The sequence below is a fragment of the Prunus dulcis genome, chromosome 8 (genome assembly GCF_902201215.1).
Source record: "Prunus dulcis chromosome 8, ALMONDv2, whole genome shotgun sequence".
NCBI classification, from domain to species: Eukaryota; Viridiplantae; Streptophyta; class Magnoliopsida; order Rosales; family Rosaceae; genus Prunus; species Prunus dulcis.
The window spans coordinates 17,826,948-17,849,026 of NC_047657.1; the positions used below are offsets into that span (position 1 = coordinate 17,826,948).

A 22,079-nucleotide genomic window follows, 5' to 3' on the forward strand; every position below is an offset into this window, starting at 1 on the left:
CTAAATTCTAGACAACTGTGATTTTCAAATGAACGTCTTTTCCAATTGGTTAAGAAATAAGATGCTTTGAAACTTGACCCGAAAAAAAAAAGCTTTGAAAAGGAAAAAAAAAAAGTTACATTCGCTAGATACAATACAAGAACTGACTAGTCTAGTAGTCCACTCAAATAAACTTTGATAGCAAATATCCCAAGTGTATTAGCTCCTCATTATACAAGGAGGAGCAATTCAAATCTATCGACATCAGCAAACATCCCAAGTGTATTAGCTTCATTGTATGTAGTGGCGCTGAAATGGATAATTGCGATAAGCAACAAAATATTTACAATGTTTAACCTAGCAAGAATTTAATATCAAACTCTGGGGAGAAAAAAAAAAATTTCTCTGCTTTCTGATCTCTGACTCATGGATTTCGAAGAGCTGCCAATCTTTTCTCAAGTTCATCAGTGCCAGAACTGTAAGAAGTTGAAAGTTTGTTAGTTATAGCAAATAACCAAATTAAAAACAGAAAAGAAGAGGGGAAAGAAGAAAAGCATTAGAAGTTTAAAAGATCCACTGCAATGATAAATGCATATTACAAATGGCACATTAATTTGTTTGAGGTGCTCTTTCCACAAGAAATTTCTTGTTCTGCCAGCGTATATGTGGTCATGAGATACTTAAACGCAAACTATGCCAAACCATCAATTACTTTGCAGAAAGACTATAACTTCTAAGTTGTACTGTAAAAATCTTCAGGCAGTTTAACTTATTACAATAACAAAGGGATTGGAGGTTGTACCTGCCAACACCCTCAGTGTTCTTCGCTGCAATTCTTCCTTTGGGAGCTGCTGACAGCTGTCAATAGATCATGTACAAAGCACATCAGTTTAAATGACTGGGAATAGTACAGTACATGCTAACAAAAAATCAAAAAGGCATAATCAGTGATACCAACCTGTGAGGCGACATCAACGCCAATTTCATCCAGCACCTGTTCAAAACAATTTAACCAAAAAATATTCTGTCAATACCTGGTACCAAGACCAATAGTTAACGACATCTATAAAGAATGAAACTGAGAAACATCTATAAAGAATGAGACTGCTTCTCAGTCTCATAAGAACACTTTTCACATCATTTAACACAACCCCTTCTCAATCTTTCTTGTCTCATTACCAGGTAAACCAAATAATCACAAGATGGCAAACAAACTTCAACTAACAACTTGTTCAGAAAGGTATACGGAACATCCTAGGTAACAATAGGAATTAATCTAATCTCGGAGGAATAGCATGCTTTCTTTTCCTGTTCTTGGGTATCGTCTATGAATATATTCATCTAAATGAAAAATTAGTATACAATGCAATTAGGACTTACCTGGTTTGTCAGCTCGTCTGTTTCCTCTTCTGCCTCATCATCATCCAAGGCATCATCTATTGCGTCGGACATCATTTCAGTCTGCATGTTCAAAGCTCTAAATTATGATCCACTTATGTAACCAAAAGCCGAGATTAACATAATTCTATGCCAATAATTCAAGGATAGAACCAATCTTACAGTCATATCCATCTGTGCAGATTGCTTCTGAAATTCGCGTATCACCTGTGCCTGCTTCGCAGGAGCCATTTGCTGCAATGTCGCACAAATTCAGTTACTAAAAAGAGCTTGAATTACTAGCTATAAAAACAGGAAGCAATATAATAAAGAACAATTCTCTAGGATTTTATTTACATTTCAAACTAAACACAACACTAGGCAGGTCTTCTCTTAAACTAAATCTCATCATCAGATGCAATCTTAATGTCTAATTTACAGTATGAAAACTACATGAAATATTTGTTTCATTGTTACAATCAAACCTTATTCATAGCTGCCATCGCCTTACTAGCACCTTTCATGCCAACAGCAACTGATGACTGAGCATGCATTGCCTGCATGATGGAATAGAATTTACTAAGAGCACAACTCACAAATGCGACATATAAAGTTGAACCAGAATATGATGTTTTCACAGTCCACCTGCGTATGAGTTGCTATTCCTCTCATTTGAGCTCGACTTCCTTGTAAGTTAGATATCTGTTGCCTAAGCCTGACTAGCTGCCTGGCTAGTATTTTAGTTGCAGCCTGCAGAATGCAAAACAAAGGCCTGAGAGAATATAAATTGACTACTTCTGATAAGATTCAATTGCCACGATCACTCAAGTATTCCTGGACAGATGAAAACAGTCAAATACAACACAGAAAATACCTCATTTCCTGTTTTTGCCGTTCTCTTTATCTCAGCAACAAGCTTTTTTTCCTGACATGATAGTAAAATATATTAAATGAAACTGTAGATAAAAATGCAAGAACAAAATGGGATCACCAACAGGAATCTCTTGACATACTTCTAATTGCAATGCTCCAATTTCCTTCTCTATTCCTGAAGAAAAATGGGGAAGAAAATAAATATATCAAATGAGCAAAATTAAAATCAAGGAAATGCCCCATTCATAGCATGATGAGATATACACATCAGGTGTAAAATTACAGGTCAGCTGGACAAATTAAGATATAATTTAAGCTTGAACAGTAACCCATCTAATCACAAATCTAATCCAGCCTATAATGTCTATTAAAGCAGTGCAATATCAAAACTACTGCCCAATGCCTCAATTAGTCCAAGAGGGTCATAAATCAGTTACCACAAAATGAATGATGAAAATGATCATTATAATCACAAACATTGAGAAATGAAAACCAAAAAACATATATATTTATATTACCTCTAGTAGCATTAGCCATTTCTCTCTTGCTCTCCCGAAGAGCCTCTGCGATAAAAATGCAAACCCATATAAACAAATTACGAAAATATAAATTATACCCATAATTCAGATCTAGTATGCAAATAAGAACGCTTGAATTTAAGTTTGATCGTACACAGGGAAAAGAAAAAAAATGAGCGGAAGATTAAGAAAGCACAAACCTTTGGCGGTGGGTTTCTTACTGAAGATGTTCATGGTACCAGTTAGATTGGTCGCAACGAAAGCAAAGCACACGGAGACTCGCGGAGATATCTTCAAGCTGTGAAGCTTTGAGGGACAGAGAGACAGAGAGGACCAAACCAAGGTGGAGATTTCTGCGGTCCTTTCCTATTTATTTATATAGGTAGGGACTTGGCGGTAAATATCCAAGCAGACCCTTCATGATTTGTGAAATTTCAATCATATCCCTGGATTTGGATGGGGGACTTTTTTTTTAAAAAAAAAAAAAATATTGGGATTGTTTTTCTTCCAAAAATATTGGGATCTTTTTGTTATTTTACAAAACCGTCAATGACTCAAATGGGGACTTATTATGACAAATGATAATGATTGGAAAATAGACTTTAACTTTACTAATCATTTCAGTTAGTGGACTCATAACAAAGATTTGATCATATATTTGAAAGAAATTTGTTGCAAAGTGTTTTAAGAAGATGTCTCTCTTTCTGTTAGTAGCTAACCTTCCTTGTATATTTGAAAAAAATAATGTCATATTAAAATTGCCATGAACCGAATTCTATTTGAGGATAAGAACCATTGTAATTAGGTTTTTCCTATTGTACCTATCATTCTATATATGCACAAGAGATATCAATTACTTACTAAACCGCCATTGCAATCATGATACAATGAATACAAATTATTATTATCTATATCTATCCAATGCGTAGTATAGAAAATCTCAAGTATAGTTGGAAATATCATAACTCCACTATTAACTTCTTCAATCACGTATTTCACGATGTTCATAGAAATACACGTTATACTTAGATACAATTTATATTTGATGTCCACGTGTCTAACATGCAACGATTTGCCTTCATGAAAAATATGATTCTTTCATATGAATACGAGAATCTAGTTATATTATTCTGTTAGATATGACGTTGTATTTTTAAAAGAGATTGACTACCCTATTCCTATCATCTGGGTGGAGGGAGGCATAGGCCCTCCATTTTTGTTTTCCTTCATGTAGTATTATGTGTATCATATGAAAGATACTAAGGAAAAATGATCAAAATTCAGCTTATGGCTCCCTGCAAACCTCAAATCGTGACTCTCCTCATGCTTGTCGTGTCACAATACTCCTATACCTTCCTCCTCGTTTTCTTTCTGCTCGTTTTTTCTCTGTCATGTTTTCTACTGTATTAGCATTTCTTTAAGATACGCTAATAAAATAATGTAATTTATGTGTTTAACCACTCAAAAAATTGAATCCATGAACAAATAAATTTGTCTTTCTTTGAGTTGATGGAAGAGAGGTTTGGTCTCACCATGCCCACTCATTCAATTCACACAACAACAGATTAATAGTCAGACCTTGACGAGCAAGTCTCCGGGTCCGGGCGGCAGTTTCCGTTATATAAAGGCCCACGTGGCGCTCATCCTCAGGCTCGCCGCCCCCTCTATTTTAGCCTTCAAATATTTATTCTTCACTTCTTCTTACAATTTCTCTCTCTCTCTCCTCTTTCTCTCTCTGCCCAAAAAAGACCCTCTCAGTCTTCCCAAGTCTTCACTTCAGACACGAACTCTCAGGGCGCGGTTCTCCGATTTCCGGGACGCAAATGTCCGCTTGAAACCACAAGGTTTCTTGGCGGGTTCCGAGTCTTGCGGCAGCAGAGCATTCGTGGTGAGAATCAGAATTGAAGAAAGTGCTCGCTCGCACAGAGCATCGGAGAAGAGAACTGGTAACTGGTTTTAGAATCTTATTCTGTTGGGGGGAACCTAGGGTTTTTCGTTTTAATTCAAAGCAAAGCTCCGTTCTTGTTTCAGACTTTTCGTTTTCGACCTAGGGTTTTTGAATTTTTGTGTTGAGAATTGAGCCCCAGAGAAAGCGACTGGGTTAGGATTGTGATAAGTGTTGAAGAGTCACCGATTGTGATGATTTTAGGAATTGAAGAGTTGAATTCTCAATGGATATAGACGCGGTTGTAGGGGATGTTGGTTCTTTCGATCCTGAGCTTTTACAGCTCCCGGAATTGTCTCCGTTTGCGCTTAAAGCTAGTCCCCAAATTGCCGAGGATTTGTACGCACAGTGGCTTTCGCTTCCTCAAACCGGTCGATTGGTAAATTGCTTACTTTTTGTTTTTATGTACAATTTTTGTTATCAATGTGCATTTCTGGTCCTCAAAGCTATAGCTTGTTGTTCTTGTTTGGATAAGTACAGGGTTTCCATTGTTAGCTTAGTACTTCGCTGTTGGTAATTGCCTCAGGGATGTCATTATCTTCCTTTTTACACATAATAGTTTTTGTCACTAAAGTACAGGGTTTGTATTTTTCTCTCTTTTTTATGTATGATTATGGTAGACGTAATAATAGTTGATGTTATCTGATGGTGTTTTGCGGTTTGATTTGACAGGTGAAATCTCTAATTGATGATGCAACCGCAGGCATTCCCATCAATGCCCTTGGGAACTCTTCAAGTGCAAATGCTGCCGGGAGCAATTCATTACCTTCCATGTTTCAGGCTGGAAGTACACCCCCACTTTCACCGAGAAGTTCCCCTGGTTCTCCTCGCTTTTCAAAGCTGAAAACTAGTCCTTCTTCTCTGCGATCTCCGCTAAAAGTGGTTAGTGAACCAGTTCGAGAAGCCATTCCTCAGGTCGAACTCAGTTCTAATTGCTCTATTATTATTATTTTATTTTTGTAAATATTGTGAGGTTGAAATTTAGTTGTGAACTTGAATGCTGGGGTCTTTTTATGATGTCAAGATTGAAGAATTAATGCTCATAATGTTTTATGATTTAATATGCTTGCAGTTCTATTTTCAAAATGGCCGTCCACCACCAAAGGAACTTCAGGAGCATTGTCTTTCTAGAATTAATGACCTTTTCGGTGGTCATATGGATGGATTGCAACTTCACGGTGAGATGTGGATCTGATATATAATTCACCTTTTAGAATTAACGATTTTTTCTGCCCCCTATTGATTCCACTTCTTAGAGATTCGTGAAACTGAAACCATATAAAGCAAGGAGTTGATGTTATTTTCATGGTTATGCAGAGTTTAAGTTGGTTACGAAGGAGTTATGCAAGCTACCAACATTTTTCTCTTCTGCTATCTTTAAAAAGATAGATACTAGCTGCAGCGGGATAGTGACCAGGTATGCAGAAAATGTAATTAAGCTTACTAGAAACAATTAGACCTAGTGTTGATGGGACCTCAATTTGTACTCTGTGGAAGAAAAGATCTATGTAATGCTTCTTCTCATGTGTTTGTTGTTGGGCGATTATGTCCTGCAGCTTGCTCTCTGTGTCTCTGTGTCTCTCCCTGAAGATATGAATAAAGAAAAGGGTGTAAGTATAGAGCCTCCTAGGAGACAAGAATATAGAAACATGAAGTCCTGATATTTGTAGCTCACTTCCTATTGTTTATATTTGATTATAAACAATTGTAATTTTTATTTGACCCCAGCTTGATCCTACATATTCCCATTGTAAATATTATTTGCAATCCTTCTACCTTTTGTTGTAATTTTTTTATTCGTTAATAGACAGGCTTCTCTTACTTATAGAACCACGACTATACAAGTCCCCTATATTGTTTCTATGTTTTACTTTTCTTCTTCTTGTTATATATATATATATATATATAATTATTTGCTGATTTGCATAATTTGTTTGTAGGGATGCATTCGTCAGATATTGGGTCGATGGCAATATGCTGACAATGGATACAGCAACTCAAATATTTAAAATTCTAAAGCAGTCTGATAGCAATTACCTTACTCAGGTATGATTTAAAACTATTATCTATTTGGTATAGGAACATGGAACTTTGGTTTTCTGCACTGTTAAATGACCATTTATGTCAGTTACGTGCCTTTGATTTCGGACCTTTTGGTTTTGCAGCGTAATTTGTATCTTTTACAAATATTTGTCTGTATTGTCAATGCAGGTAGACTTCAAACCCATTCTTCTAGAGCTTGTGGCAACCCATCCAGGGTTGGAATTTTTACATGGAACTCCTGAATTTCAAGAAAGATATGGTATGTATTTCGTACTTCTACGTAAGTGCAATAATGATTGATTGTTTTTATGTATTCCATGCCTGAGTAAGGTTTATAATTCACTTATCAGAACTGGTTGCATGGTTCTGTTGATTATAGAATAGAGACTGTTTTTGAATGCATAGTTATATCCGGTTAAGATCTCTTGCCCTTTTCAGGTATAATTATTTGTTAAGATCAAAATTTGAAAAGAAATAAAAGAGTTTTATCAGAATCTGTTGCAAACAATCTGGTTGACGTCAGTATTTTTATTGCTTTAAACAAATATTGCAAATTATAGATGTAATATAGGATTGATTGGAGGTACTTTGAACTGCCATAAAATGCATGTATTGTTACATTAGGTTCACTTTTTTCTATTTAAGATTACTTTTTGTTTTTTCATACTAATATTTTCTTACATAAGCTTCATTTTCAATACCCCAGCTGAAACTGTAATATACAGAATATTTTACTACATAAATAGATCAGGAAACGGTCGCCTTACCCTCAGGGAGCTGAAACGAGGAAATCTAATTGCTGCCATGCAACATGCAGATGAGGAAGAGGACATTAACAAAGTTCTGAGGTTTGTTTATCAACTTGAAATTTCAAGTACAAATTACAGTTGATATATATGACCTGTGAGCTGTGTGCTTTTGCCACCCTGGGGGCGGTGGTGTAATGAGTATTTTTGAAAGTTTTTATTTTGGATTTTGTAGTGTTTTAATAGTTGGGAGATTCTCCAATAAGTATTTTATGTTAAGGATTGGTTACATACTTTTAATCTTGGCTGTTGGATTTACCGTTGGATTGCATTCATTAAATGTGTTGGAGTCTCTTAGACGCAATCCAACGGCTGAGATTAGAAGTATGTAACCAATTCTTAACTTAAATACTTATTGGAGAAGGTCCCTTAATAGTTTGACCCTTTTTTACCTGGAAGAAGTTAATTGTGGCTGAAAGATATTTTGGAGGAACTTAAGCACAACAAATTTTTATATATTAGATTTCAGGTACTAAATTGTGATAACAAAAATACTAAACCATGTTTTTATTTTTTCTGTCAAATTTCAGGTACTTCTCTTATGAACATTTTTATGTTATATACTGCAAATTTTGGGAGCTGGACACGGACCATGATTTCTTGATTGACAAAGAGAACCTCATTAGATATGGTAACCATGCCCTTACCTACAGGATTGTTGATAGAGTATTTTCGCAGGTTGGTGTATATATACTATAGCTTCCTCCACAAACTTCTGGAACAAATTATTTACCTAAATGAGGTTTCCATGTTGATTGTGTATTTGCTCAATTCCATTCCAGATTCCAAGAAAGTTTACTAGCAAGGTTGAAGGGAAGATGGGTTATGAGGATTTTGTTTACTTCATGCTGTCGGAGGAGGATAAGTCGTGTGAGCCTAGCCTTGAGTATTGGTATATGTTTCTTGTTTCTTTGTTCTTTTTCCGTTTGGTAATTTCATATGGCGTGGAAGTCTTGATATTTTAGAAGCAGAGTCAAGGTTCCTGTTTTTAAGCGAAAATAGTAGGTATCTAACAAAGAAAAGAGTGAATCCATGTTTTAATACGTTAATCCAAATCTTGGAAGTTGGTGTAATATTCTAAATCCCTGAAATGTAATCTTTTGCAATATGTTTAAAATAAATTTTCAGTATTTTACAGATTAAAATTGTAAAATGGAAAACTAACTTCCCTTTTCCTGTGAACTTCTCATGAGTTTTAAATTTTATTCCCACTTTCCTTGGAAATTATCAGAGGCATTTGAATTCAAATATTATAAATAACTTTCTCACCTTCCGTTTAAAAAAAAAAAAAAAAAAAACTCAGTATGTAAGGAGCAATCTTATATACCTGAAGTGCGTGTTGGGGTGCTAGTATTCTTTAAATATGAGATTTTAGCATGCGTAAAGTCTCGGAGATAAGTCATGCATATACCATAAACATTGCTGTGATTACAAGCCTTGATTCACCAACCTGGTTTTCTGATGCTATGCTCCCACTAATTGGTCTTTTACTATGTCTGCTTTTTTCCACTTTTATTTAGTCCAATCTTATTTTGTAGGTTCAAATGTATAGATTTGGATGGAAATGGAGTCCTTACACCCAATGAGTTGCAGTTCTTTTATGAGGAGCAGCTGCATCGTATGGAATGCATGGCCCAAGAACCTGTTCTGTTCGAGGATATTTTGTGCCAAATAGTTGACATGATTGCACCAGAGGTCAAATATCATCATCATCATCGTCATCATTGATATTGTTATTATGTTACTGAATGCCAGATCTTGCTTTCAGTTACTCACTAGACAGGACTACTTTTGAAATCTTACTTGCAGAGGGAAGATTATCTCACACTAGCTGACTTGAAAGGATGCAAACTTTCAGGAAATGTCTTCAATATCCTTTTCAACCTTAATAAGTTTATAGCTTTTGAAAGTCGTGATCCATTTCTTATTCGCCAGGTATTTTTGCAATAATTGGTGTTTTAAACTATTTAGTGACTAATGACTACACATTAGAAAGTTAAAATAAAATAAAATACTGTTTTAACAATAATGGTGCACTGGCATTTTGGATTGAACAGGAACGCGAGGATCCAACTTTGACAGAGTGGGACCGCTTTGCACACAGAGAATATATAAGGCTGTCAATGGAAGAAGATGGTGAGAATGCCTCTAATGGAAGTGTAGAAGTATGGGATGAATCACTCGAGGCTCCTTTTTAAGTTCAAGAAGGTGAGCTTTTACATTGAGATTTTGTGGTGAAATAACAGAAAATATTTTGTTCCTGAGCCTAAACAAGTTTCTCCAGCATCTCAATTGGAGTCATTACCCTAATTCTCAAGCAGAGGATCCAATAGATGGACCTCATTGCTTGCAATTTCATTGGGAGGCTTAAACAACCCCTTAATTTGGTAAATTGTTCTAATTCTGTTGTGAATTCAGAGGCTTGAATTATTCATTTCAATTGTAGAGATGAAGAGAGGAAAATTGAGAAAGAAAAATTGTTAGCTATATGTTATTTTTTAATCAGCACTTGCTTGTCTCGTAGATCTTAGAGCCTAATGTGAATGTGCCATAGCAACTTGCTAAATTCAAACATGTAGTAAGGGTGTGTAGAATCTGTGCATCTCTTTTCTTAGAGATGATGAATGATCCTTGTAGAAGTCATGTGTGTTAGTTAACTGAGTTCTTTGATGTTTTTCTGTTTATGCAGTTGCCTATGAGATAGCTTCAGATGCCTCGTCAAAGTTGCTCATTTTCAATGAAGAATAATTTGTTACGTCAAAATGCTCCATGGCACACATCAGCGGCTGTAGTCCTGTTCAACATTAAATCTCAAGCTTGGTCATGTAACCTTCATCAACCGTATTCAAGCAACCTTGGCACTCATTTTGTGTGATAGGCAATGAGCTTGCCCTTTCATGAAATTCAAGGAGGTACAAACTGGAATTCTACAGTGAATCGCCCTTTTGCAACGGGGGAGAGTGCAATTAATCATCGACGAGGTAACAGTAGTCCATGCTGTTATCGCAGGAGTGAGATTGTTTCCAAAAGCAGCTCACCATCTGGTTGCTTTTCTTCTGGTGCCTCCTTGTAGGTCAAGGCAAGGTGGCTGGCAAGTATGTCTTTGTAAACTTCAAGTGCCTTGTAATTTTGCTCAGATGTTCTATTTTGGTCCAACAGCCCCCCAAACCATTTTATTCTCGTTGCTTTCTCTAGCTTTATACCTTGTCCATAGCTTATTTTATTGGATTTTTTTAATTGAAAGAATGAAGAAAAGGAAAATGTGCATGAGTTTGAGGCTTCGTTGTCTTTGCCATGCTCTGTTCAATTGGACAAAGCCTTGGTAACCCGCTTATAAGTTCAGTTGTTTTTTTCTTCAAAAAAATAAAAATAAAAATTCTTGTTCTGATTGGTCACGACTTACGAGTCGAACATTGGGGGAGATTATTTGATTTACGGACTTTCTAGGTTTTATATAACGCACTTTTGCTCATAAGCAATTTTTTTTAGAAATGCTTTTATTTAAAGCGTGTCCTCCAAAAAACACTTATACAGTGATTTGACATAAAAGTGCATTTAAATTTTTTGCCAAATGCTTTTAAAAGTGCTTTCAACTTGTCCAGAAATAGTCCCGCTTAAAATTTGCGGAATTTGACAGTTCTAACTTATTTTGAAGAAAATTTCTCTCAGCCAATGTGGGCATAACAGCACCTTTAACAAGTTTCACAACATTACCATCACCCCCTGGCACGTCCCTCAAAGGCTTTACACAAGAGGAGTTGAATTCTCCGTCTACAAACCAGAGCCAAAAACGAAGACGTGGAATACGAAGGCTATCAAATTGCCCACAAATATATGATTCAACATGATATTGATAAAATTGAGAAGGAAAGTTCCTTGGCTCCATTTCATTTCAAAGAAAATCCATACAAGGTTTATAGAGATAATCACTTGTGGCTGGTTCCCACTCATAATAACCTAACCAAATATCAAGTTACTGCCACCACTACGAATCAAAACATAAAGAGACTGCAAAAACTAAAAGAGTACAGATTCAAGAGTCAGGCTGCACTCTCCTTTTTGAGTTTCGTTAGCTCCTGCCTGATGATTCCCGCCCTCTGCACAAACACAAAAACAAACCATAATTATTAATTAGTTATACCAGCTCACAAAGTCAACACTGAGACCAAAAAAAAAAGGTTATCAGATCAAAATTTTAAAAGTTTAATTATCTACTTTGTGTTAAAGATTCATGCTCTTTGTATGCATGAGCTAGGATGCAATCTTCATCCACGCATTAAGAAATAACTAAGTGCGAAAGACCAAGTTATAATTCTAGAAGCCGTTTGACAACTACCATGCAATTAAAATTGAAGAAACAATTTTAGCTGATGGTAGAAATTACAAGGATCTAAAAAGCAAGAGATACCTAATTGGCAGAGTCTAACATTCATGAATTTAGCTCCTCCACCCAAAAAGAGTGTAGGGGGGCCTTGGGTGGAGAAAAGGAAGGGGAAGGGGATGAAAACCTAACCCTCAAAGGTTTGATCAACCTCTCTCACCCAACAAATAAAATGCTTATTAACATACAAACTACATATAAAAAATACGAGGAATCTCAGTTTTTCAGGATAATACAAGTTTGAGAGATCAAAAACACACCTTGATCTTTGCCAACATGAGCTTAAACCTATCAAAGTCATTTAGTGCAGCTCTTCTCTTCTGCACTATCAGCTTCCTGCCCCACGAGCTGTTTTCCCATTTGTTCTTTACGTCTGCCAACCACAATTTGAAAACTCAACTCAGTTGGGAACACGCAAAGAAATAAAAAAGTAGATGACTTAAATCCTCATCTTTCCATAATCACTCAAAACTCACCAGCAGCCTCCATGGCAGCAAGCAGAGTCTTCTTCTTAGGAACCCTTTTGATGTCAATGGTAATATCAGTGAGTGTAAGCCTCTTGAAATTCAATTGGGTCCTCACCATGTCAGGGGCATCAACAAGAGCCTGCCAAAAAAAATGCAGGTCTGCTAAGTTCTTACATCAAACTTAAATATTCAGTATCAAACGACACTATTAAGTATCAAATGACACACGCTTAACCGACCCGCCCAGACCCCAGAACCGCCCAGGCGCCGCCTAACTCCCTGGCGCTTACCCCTAACGATTAGGGTGAAATCGCGGTGGTGTCCTCCCGCCCAGCGCCTAGGCCGATTTTTCGAACTTATTTTATTTTGTGAAAAAGCATTACACTTTGTAAGTATTCAATGGTAAATGCATGTGTGCTATGTTGTGCTGCTTGTAAATATTCCACAACCCATCTATTTCAAAGTAAACCAGCATTGAACGAACAACAAACGCATACCCTTTGTTTTAATCACAAGTTTAAATGGTAAAGTAGAAAACTTTGAACCTAAATGGATTGAGAAGAAAGGCATTTGCGTAAATAAACGCAACAACATACCCTGTTTTGGTCGAGGACATCGACGATCACGACGAGCCTGCCGTAGTCTTTCCCGTAGTTGACGAGAGCCACTCGTCCGATCTCAACGTATCTCTTGAACGGCATTTTTCGGATCCTCTGAAAAAGGTCGGGCAGAGGAGTCGGAGAAGATGAGTGAGGAAAGAGGCCGATCTAGGGTTTGAGATGTGAAGAAATAGGGTTTTGTTTAAGATGAGCCCAATCACCTGCGGTCGAGTTTATCGTAGAATTTCTTAGGTCGTAATTCTATTGGCTAGAGTGTGTAAGAATAATTCTATTTTCTTGCATGCCCTGACATATTCTAATTTTTACAACTAGGACCTTTATTTATACTTTATTTTAATAAGTGCCCCAACGGTTTTCGTTTAGACAGAGTCAGGCTCAGTGAAAAATGGGGGGGGCTGGCTGTTGCCGCTTTGGGCTAACTATAATCCAAAACAGGGCTCGTGAAATAAAAAAAATACCGTTAAAGCAAATGTATTCGCGACGTCCTTTTCTATAATATTTTCGCGTCTTCTTCGCTCCCATCTCTCTCTCTCTCTCTCTCTCTCTCTCTCTCTCTCTCTCTAATCTCTTGTGTGATTTTTATCATCTTGAAGAAAGCTCAAGGAGGTTGAAGCATTTTCAATTCAAATATGAATTTCTAAGACTCCAGTTAGTGAAGGTACATAAATCTACATGTTTGAATGATTTTGTATGCATGTGATATGTAGAAACAAAACAAGATATGTGAATCTGGGTTTCTCTTGATTCAAGGCCCTTTGTTATAGGATGGATGGTTCAAAATGCAATCTTTGGAATCTTAGTGTTCAAATTATATTTCACTTGATTCGTCACAACGAATATTAAGTTATAGGGGATTTTGGGTTTATCTTAAAAATTGATTTTGAGATATTGACATGTAAAAACTTGCATTTTTCATAGGGATGATATAAATCATAATGTTGAGAAAATCTGGGATTTTGGGTATAATGGTGGTTGTTTGTACCATTTGGATGGTAATGTGTTCGGATCCTATATGTTTGTGTTGCTTCCCTTTAAGTCATCATTCGACTATATGTGATCTTCTTAGTGTTTCTGGTTTGTTTATGTTCAAGTGGTACTGACTCTTTATTTTAATTTTGGTTCCCAACCGAAGAAAAACTGAAAGTGATTGAATTGATTTTTGGATGCTTGGTTGTGAGAGACAATGGCGTTGTTTTTTATGAGGAAAGCTTCGACAGCTGAGTTGGATGCTTTCTATCCAATTAGAGCAGAATGCCAAGTTGATGTCCCGAAGACCCGGTTTAGGCTCAGGGTGTGCCCTTTTCACTTCATTTTGTTTGCTAATATATTGTTTAGTTTTATAACACAATTCAGTTCAACACCACCTTCTATAAGACTTTAATTATTGCTGCTAACATAATATTCTAGTGTTTTTCCATTGGAAAGTTTCGGTTATGCACCACTAATGCTCAATCACAGTTGATTACTTATTGTACTTCTATGGATGTATATGATCCATGTTTAAAACTTTAAAATTTTGCAGGCTGGGAAAACTCTTAGTGCAAGAAGATGGCATGCTGCCTTCTCTGAAGACGGTCACTTGGATATAGCCAAAGTACTAAGACGAATCCAACGAGGGGTAACCTTCTCCTATGTTATATTTTTTTGTTTGGGATTTGTTGGGGGGTTGGGGTGTTGTTTTATGTCTCTGTTGGCATGTAGCTGTAGGGTATAACAAAGACGTGATACAATTTTTCTTAAAAAACACATCAAATATATTTTTATTCTTGGTGGTGTTAGATACACCATACATGTTGCTCCTTTGGTGTATTGAAAGTTAAAATTGTATGTGTATGATATTAAGTATATATCTTCTTATTTCATTTATTATACTAGGGTGTCCATCCTGCAATCAAAGGTGTAGTCTGGGAATTCTTGTTAGGTTGCTTTGATCCAAATAGCACATTTGATGACCGGAATCAGCTCAGGCAGGGCCGGAGGTAAAACATTTTTTTTAATTCTGATTTAATATGTAGAATATGTCTCTCAATTTAAGCACTATCAAAAGCAGCAGAGTATACTTCGCTCCTCATATGCTATCTCTATCATGCTTAGAGGGTTATATTAATTACAAGAAGGGGTTTCAGTTATATTAGTTTTTCTTTTAGTGTTATACCTAAGACTGTGCTGTAGTTGCTTGGAAGTTAAGAGGGATGCAGGTAAGTGAGGCTTCGAGAGCAGTGCCTTTATTTTTTGATATGGCATATAACAGGGATGAGCAGCCTTTGAAGGGGCAGAGAATCCATTTCTATTCAAGATGGTGTCTCTAGGTTGTGCCTCTCATGGCTTTTAGATCATCCAGATTTGTCTGATCTTCATATTTCTGTGGTTCAATAGATGCTATTGATTTCAGAAGCTGGTTTTCCTTGGATCATTGGGACCCTTTTGCTTACTCTGTACTTGGTTTCATGCTTTGCCTTGTTCAAATATATTTTTTAAACTATGAAATTTCAAAATCTTTATGCCATCCAGGTGCTTTAGATTCTTTTTTATGACAACTGTTTTTGCATTATTCATGCTCACCTACATACATGTTATGTCTTCTCCATCATGCTCCAGCCCATTGAACATTTGTTTTGTGAGCCATATGCCCTTTAAGGTTCAAGCCTTAATTTATAAAATTCTTCATCTGAGTTGCCATATAGGTATAAGTGGTTTTCCATATTCCAATTCCCATAATGTTGAATTTTTTTTTTTTCCTTTAAATAAAAATTCCTATTGGCATGCTGTCCATCCTGCATTCTTTATTTTGATTGAATATCGTGAGTTCATGTATAACGTTGACCATTTTAGGGAGCAGTACAGCAGATTGAAATCTGAATGCCAAAAGATGGTTCCAGTTATTGGCAGTGGAAAATTTCTTACAACACCAATCATCACAGATGATGGCCAACCAATAGAAGAATCAGCAAATGGCAATACAAGTAACAATGGAGGGGATGCAAACCATGCTACTTCAGACAAGAAAGTGATTCAGTGGAAGCTTTTCTTACATCAAATTGGTATATATCTGTTGTACGTGTTGCAAATCTACATTCTTTGGATAAGTTGTGAACCTAAGATCCAACCTACCCTTTACCATTTGATAAAATCTCAGTTTTCTGTTGTTTTCACTCTTTTGGGTGTTGCTTTCTGTAAAATGATCAACAAATGTCCTTTAAATGATTAAGGAAGAAAACCAGAACACTAACTTAACTTGGCACTTCTGTATTTCTTTTCTCGAGGGACATGTTTTACACTTATTATTCATGCATGAATGTCCAACATTGATATGTAAGATGCTTTTTAACTTTTTTAACTTTTGTCATAATGGTTAATATTCTGAGACATATATATTTGGATATCTAATGGTTATTTTACCTTTTGTTAATATTTAATTTAGTTTTTAAATATTTTTTTTATAGTTCAAATTCTGAATCTTATCTATTTTGGTATCTTATGGTTATTTTAACTTGTGTTAACTTTAACAGTGGTTAACTCAAGTTCAACTGGGGGATTTGGCTTGTAGGTTTGGATGTTGTTCGCACAGATCGATCACTTGTCTTTTATGAGAGTCAAGCTCATCAGGCAAAACTTTGGGACATTCTTTCAGTTTATGCTTGGGTGGATAATGATATTGGTTATGTTCAAGGTGAATGTTACTGAATCTCAGTGATATTCTATCAAAGTTGAATAGTATAGGTGACAGTTATAATGGCCATTTGTGAGCAGGAATGAATGATATATGTTCGCCAATGGTAATTCTTATTGACAATGAAGCAGATGCCTTTTGGTGTTTCGAACGTGCGATGCGAAGGCTGGTATTAATATTTCTTCCCTTGATGATACTATTATTGAATTGCACGTTTGGATGGACCAGTGTTGACTGCCTCTACTTTTAATTTTCCATGAACTTGTTATGAGTGATTCCGAACAGGTAGTAGATAATGACACTGGGATCTAGTAATTGCCTTCTAGTACCATTATGAGCAATTTTGGTTTTCTTATTCTTTTGGTAATTTTTTTCCTTGTACTATGAACACAAATTTAATGAAAATGTAGACTGAGTCCTGACTATTCAAATTCATCATGTAGACTAGAATGGATGTCAGAACACCAAAATGGAGAAGTGAATTAAGAGTAGAAGGCTTTAGAAGGACAAGAGGAAGGCCTGAAGTGATTTTACACCCTTTGGGCAGTTGAGAAAAATGTACTGAGAATGGATGTGAGGATGTTTAGATGGATGATTGGCAGCCCTAGAAGGTATCTTGGAAATTGATTCCTTACAAAACACTGCAAATGGATTTCTTGACAATATAATAAGCGGAAGTGCTCTAGTCAGTGACTCTGATTAGCCAACATGATTCAATCTTAGGCACTAAAAGTAGGTTAAAAGTAGGCAAGATGCTATAGTTAAATCAACTCTTAAACCTTAGTCAAATTATTGCATTCAACATGTTCTGAAGAATAGTTGGGTTTGGTTCGTACATTGACTAATTAAAGACTCATTTAGTTTTGTTCATCTGGTGTTTCTAGTTCCGCTCTGATAGAAATCTATGGATGACAAGAAAGCTGTTAATGGTCTTTTGGGGACCTTGAGGCGGATTATTATTTATTTATTTATTTATTTAAAATGATGTGTTAAATGTTTGGTGCTTGTGATATGCTTCTGTTAGGGTATAATTCAGATTCCTGCTTTTGTTTCGAAAACAGAGAGAAAATTTTAGGTGCAGTGCTAGTTCGATTGGGGTGCAATCTCAGCTGAGCACACTTTCCCAAGTAATCAAAACTATTGATCCTAAACTTCATCAGCACCTCGGTAAGTTTTCCTTTATGCATGTCCACTAACACAGGTCCTTAGTACTCAGCTAAAACTCCATTTCCTTTTTATTGTCAGAGGATCTAGATGGTGGGGAGTATTTATTTGCATTTCGCATGCTGATGGTCCTGTTCCGAAGAGAGTTTTCCTTTGTGGATTCACTGTATCTTTGGGAGGTGAGGAGGAAAACTGTACTTCATTTCCCTAACTGGGTTCTCTTTTATTGATAAATAGCTACTTCCTTATGGATGATGGATGAGATTTCGTTTGCATTCATGTTGTCGATTTCTGATGTGAATTCAAATTTTAGGCCTCATGAATCTGAATGTAATTAATGTCTTGGAGTTTCTTTCTTTGCTCTTCATTCATAAGCTTGTTTTAAGACAGTAATATAGATTGGTTTCAGCTGATGTGGGCCATGGAATACAACCCAAACATTTTCTCATCATATGAAGTGCCAAGTGGTGGCGCCACACCATCTAATGTAAATGACAAAGAACTAAAGCAATACGGCAAGTTTGAGAGAAACATTGTGAAGACAGGATACACAGAAAAACATGGTGCACTTTCCGTTTTTCTTGTTGCAAGTGTTCTTGAGACCAAGCAAAAGCAACTTTTAAAGGAGGCTACGGGTCTAGATGATGTTGTCAAGGTCTCTCTCTCTCTCTCTCTCTCTCTCTCTCTCTCATGTGCAGGTGCAGGTGCACACTCATGTTTACTTATATTTGTGTCTTCATTTATCTCATATTGGTCTCCAGATCTTAGGTGACATAACTGGGAATCTGGATGCTAAAAAGGCATGTAATGAGGCATTGAGGATTCACAAAAAGTACCTCAAGGTATTTTCTTCCTCCTTTATCACGTTTATGTCTCTCTCTCTCTCTCTCTCTCTCAAAGGCTCTCTTCTTTTTGTAATTATCTTCTTGGGTATATCATTAGTGTTGATTTAGAAACTGATTTGTTGGCTTGCAGACTGTGAAGCAATAGATAATTTCCTGGGATATCAACTGTTTACCGAAGTTTTGCACCCAGGTGTTGGTGAGTTGGTGACAACATGGGACCTTCAATTTTCTCATCACTTTTTTTCTGTCATGTTTTCTTTGTACTTCTCTCTCTCTCTCTCTCTCTCTCTCTCTCTCTCTCTCTCTCTCTCTAAAAAAACAGAGAAGCAATGTACCTAATTGGGCATCGGCTTGCATACTTGCCCCATATAGAAAACACAGAGAAAAAAGAAGCATGGTGTCATATTATGAAAAGTCAAAGAAACTAGGGTTATAGAATATAAAATTTGAACGAAATGCTTCTTTGGCAATGGCATTATGAGCTTGCATTACAATTTTTTTTTTCTTCCCCTGGTCATATGGGTGGCAAAGCTCAGAACAAAACAAAGATGAGCTCTCCCAATATCGCTTGTATTTAAATAAATTTTAAAAAAAAAAAAAAAAACCAAAAACAAAGATGAGCACTTTGATTTTTGAGGTTCACCTCAGCTGTGGTATTCTATTCGCAATTATATGCTATAACATTAAAATTATCACAGCCATGATTTTATATCACAAGGTGAGTCTTCACAGCATCTTGCACACACTGGAATTCGAACTGCAGGTGCTGAGGCGGTATTTCTTGCATGGGCCAGGGCACCCTGCATCCAAATAAATAAATATTTTAATAAACTAATAAGAATTCAAACAAAAGACTTGAACATTACGATTTCTAGATACAAATAAATAAATAAAAAGAAGCAAAAATGTGGAACATTATAGAATAGAAAATTACCCCAAGCATGACCTGGTGTTGGTGGAAGTTGATCCTGAAGAGATGACAACGGGTCAAAGGTGGCTTCTGTGAACAGAAGATTGGTAGCCACCAGCAACAAGAACATGCAAAGGACAGTTCTTTAAGATGACATTTTGACCTAGACGAATTCTCGAATGGATTTTCTTTGTTTGTTTTGTTTTGGGTGTGTTTGATAAAAGAAAAAGGCTTACATTCTGCTCTTTATAGAGGTGGTTTACGATTCATTGCATAAATTTTATTTCTATGGAAACTTGTAATAATATCATGGTTTACAAGGAAGGAGCTCAATTGTTTTTGACTAAATAAAATCTTGCTTTATATTATCGGTAAACTAACAAATTAATCTCATTCCTTGTAAACCATGATAAATTTTGTTTGTTTTCTTTTCATTATCCCAAGTTTTCAGATAAATAGAATTCTACACAAACTTGAAATTTTTGTCAATGAATCGAAAATTTGTTAAAGTGAACTGGAATGTAATTTTTAAGATCCATCCCCTAATTTATTTTTAGGAGAAGTCGTTACGGTTTTCACTCATTCCTAATTTCTTACATAAAAACTTGAGATAATGAAAAAAGTGCATCAGTTTCCAACTTTAAATTATTTTCATTCTCTAAACCTAATTTAATCTTTTTGAAAGGGGAAAAAACACATAGTTCTTGAGGTGAAATTCTAAATTACGTAAGGTCTCGAGACTTCTAAAACATACCCAAAAAAAAAAATTATTGTAATTATATAGCCTAGCCATAGCTACCTTGAAGCATGAGAACAAGTCCATGCAGAAGCAACATACAAGCTAGTATCCTTCCACCCAAGCCTAATAGTCCCATCTCCTTGCACAAGGCTATACCCATGTGTAGGAGGAAACATGTTCAATATCAACTGAGCTTGAGCCATTGAATTGGCACTCATCCCTACTTGCATGAACCCATTTCTTCCCCCAAGCTCACTCCTCCACTGCCTGAACTTGTCCTCCCCGCTTCTCGCCGGCCCCCCGATCGCCAAAATGTTGTTGATCTCCCTATAAAACAGGCAGTGCTCCACATTGTGCCTGCTAGGGTTGTCGCTAGGCAAATATGACTCTAGTGAATCAAACATGGTCGAATAGTAATGTAGTGACCCAACAAAACGGTCCAAAAATGAGCCACTCTGTGACATGTCTTGCTCTACCAATGTCACAATTCTTGGTGCCAGTTCTTCAATCAGTCTCATTGTTTTCCAATCGGGGCCGGTTGCGTCGTAAAGCGAATGCTGCAGCCAATGCACGGCTAGAGTCTCCCCTCTCCTTACTTGCACCATGGAAGCATCTGCATCTATGTCACCTATTTTCCTCACAATTGGATGAAATTCGAAGGATAGCCCTAGTCGCTTAGCAAAATTCGAGAGCTGTTTACCGGTCTCCATCAAATTTTCCAATGATGTTCCCACTCCGGTCATTCGCACCTGTGGAGGGCCCTCCATTCGTGTCGCGAGGATGTGAAACAAGGCTGGCCATTGCAAACCCTGCGCACACAAAGTATTCAACATCGATGTTAGTTGATGTTTCAAAACACATAAATATCGACCAAATATATCAATATATATACATCAAGAGAAATTATAAAAGTATTTGGATAAATCACATGCCTGCATGATGTCGAGGTCAAGAATATGAACCCTATCTCGGCTGTGAAAGGCCTCGAGGATGGCTTGGTTGGAAGTGAAGTGGGCAAACTTGATGAAGGGGGAGATAGTGTTGAAGACTTGAAAAGCACTATGAATGCTTTTGTAATTCACCAAAGGAGAACAAATGCCTAACCATGAGTTGATAACCCTACTAGTCATGGCCTTGGCAAAATAGGCCACCACGCGCTCAGCGCATGATGGCCCATACGGCGAGGCCATCTGGCTCAGCTCAAGAAGCATCCGGTGGGCCTCGGGGAGGTTGTCAACGGAGATGGCCACCGCGCATTCGAAGAGGAGGGTGATTAGGGATAAGCCATGCTCATCAAGCTTGCTCATCCCTCTTGCCCTAATGTTGTTATCTGCATGGAGTTGAAGCTCATTCCCCCATTGAAGCTCATGGTCATGATCACCATAGCTTCTCTGGCTGATTTTACTCGGACTAATTAAGTCGGTGGAGAGAGATGACGGGACAAAATAGTCCTCGGATGTTTGCAAGGTGTCTGTGGTGGTGGTGGCGGCGGCGGGTTCAGGCAAGTCGTCTATGAGCTGTTTGGTGATATGCTCCACCCACTGAGAGAGTTCACTTCTCTCCAAGGTTACAAACCGGTTTTCAATAGGCTTGGGAATGGGGAAAGGATTGGAGGTTGGATTATTTTGAAACCCAACAACAGGACTGGGATAGTTAGTCCAAGGTTCATGGGATTGGATCATATTCATAGTTCCATGAGCCATTTCAAATTTTTCTTTCATCAAAATCACAAATGAAGATAG

The 22,079-nt window shown here is 36.9% G+C and overlaps 5 protein-coding genes across 10 annotated transcripts; 2 read left to right on the top strand and 3 right to left on the bottom strand.

Moving 5' to 3' along the window:
- Positions 1 to 127: 127 nt before the first annotated feature.
- LOC117637110 (vacuolar protein sorting-associated protein 2 homolog 3) lies at positions 128 to 3,144 on the bottom strand. Its single transcript, XM_034371905.1, has 11 exons — positions 2,948 to 3,144; positions 2,748 to 2,792; positions 2,370 to 2,404; positions 2,231 to 2,281; positions 2,002 to 2,106; positions 1,842 to 1,913; positions 1,540 to 1,611; positions 1,360 to 1,440; positions 938 to 973; positions 782 to 837; positions 128 to 455 (listed from the first exon to the last, which is right to left on the bottom strand). The coding sequence occupies exons 1-11, from the start codon at positions 2,979 to 2,981 to the stop codon at positions 404 to 406; spliced, it is 639 nt and encodes a 212-aa protein (XP_034227796.1). The 5' UTR covers positions 2,982 to 3,144; the 3' UTR covers positions 128 to 403.
- Positions 3,145 to 4,294: 1,150 nt separating this feature from the next.
- On the top strand, positions 4,295 to 10,926 carry LOC117637077 (serine/threonine protein phosphatase 2A regulatory subunit B''alpha-like). 4 transcript variants are annotated; one of them, XM_034371847.1, is made up of 14 exons: positions 4,295 to 4,693; positions 4,897 to 5,071; positions 5,365 to 5,607; positions 5,765 to 5,870; positions 6,010 to 6,109; positions 6,633 to 6,738; positions 6,904 to 6,994; positions 7,442 to 7,583; positions 8,072 to 8,219; positions 8,324 to 8,433; positions 9,080 to 9,236; positions 9,351 to 9,476; positions 9,599 to 9,749; positions 10,231 to 10,926. In XM_034371847.1, the coding sequence occupies exons 2-13, from the start codon at positions 4,919 to 4,921 to the stop codon at positions 9,737 to 9,739; spliced, it is 1,623 nt and encodes a 540-aa protein (XP_034227738.1). In that variant the 5' UTR covers positions 4,295 to 4,693; positions 4,897 to 4,918; the 3' UTR covers positions 9,740 to 9,749; positions 10,231 to 10,926. The 4 variants fall into 4 exon arrangements, with proteins under 4 accessions (XP_034227738.1, XP_034227740.1, XP_034227737.1 ...); XM_034371849.1 differs by having other exon boundaries at positions 5,365 to 5,574; XM_034371846.1 differs by having other exon boundaries at positions 4,295 to 5,071.
- Positions 10,927 to 11,361: 435 nt separating this feature from the next.
- Positions 11,362 to 13,164, bottom strand: LOC117637146 (60S ribosomal protein L14-1). Its single transcript, XM_034371958.1, has 4 exons — positions 12,986 to 13,164; positions 12,399 to 12,528; positions 12,183 to 12,295; positions 11,362 to 11,638 (listed from the first exon to the last, which is right to left on the bottom strand). The coding sequence occupies exons 1-4, from the start codon at positions 13,088 to 13,090 to the stop codon at positions 11,582 to 11,584; spliced, it is 405 nt and encodes a 134-aa protein (XP_034227849.1). The 5' UTR covers positions 13,091 to 13,164; the 3' UTR covers positions 11,362 to 11,581.
- A 333-nt stretch (positions 13,165 to 13,497) lies between these two features.
- On the top strand, positions 13,498 to 19,163 carry LOC117612290 (TBC1 domain family member 15-like). 3 transcript variants are annotated; one of them, XM_034341074.1, is made up of 12 exons: positions 13,502 to 13,667; positions 14,142 to 14,300; positions 14,532 to 14,627; positions 14,885 to 14,988; positions 15,842 to 16,050; positions 16,557 to 16,679; positions 16,760 to 16,848; positions 17,741 to 17,846; positions 17,925 to 18,022; positions 18,253 to 18,498; positions 18,605 to 18,685; positions 18,819 to 19,163. In XM_034341074.1, exons 2-12 carry the CDS (start codon positions 14,193 to 14,195, stop codon positions 18,831 to 18,833), a joined length of 1,275 nt encoding a protein of 424 aa, XP_034196965.1. In that variant the 5' UTR covers positions 13,502 to 13,667; positions 14,142 to 14,192; the 3' UTR covers positions 18,834 to 19,163. The 3 variants fall into 3 exon arrangements, with proteins under 3 accessions (XP_034196966.1, XP_034196965.1, XP_034196967.1); XM_034341075.1 differs by lacking the exons at positions 18,605 to 18,685; positions 18,819 to 19,163 and having other exon boundaries at positions 13,498 to 13,667; positions 18,242 to 18,370; XM_034341076.1 differs by lacking the exons at positions 13,502 to 13,667; positions 14,142 to 14,300; positions 14,532 to 14,627 and having other exon boundaries at positions 14,884 to 14,988; positions 15,849 to 16,050.
- A 1,230-nt stretch (positions 19,164 to 20,393) lies between these two features.
- On the bottom strand, positions 20,394 to 22,058 carry LOC117636459 (protein SCARECROW-like). Its single transcript, XM_034370963.1, has 2 exons — positions 21,270 to 22,058; positions 20,394 to 21,146 (listed from the first exon to the last, which is right to left on the bottom strand). Exons 1-2 carry the CDS (start codon positions 22,056 to 22,058, stop codon positions 20,394 to 20,396), a joined length of 1,542 nt encoding a protein of 513 aa, XP_034226854.1.
- Between the last annotated feature and the right edge of the window lie 21 nt (positions 22,059 to 22,079).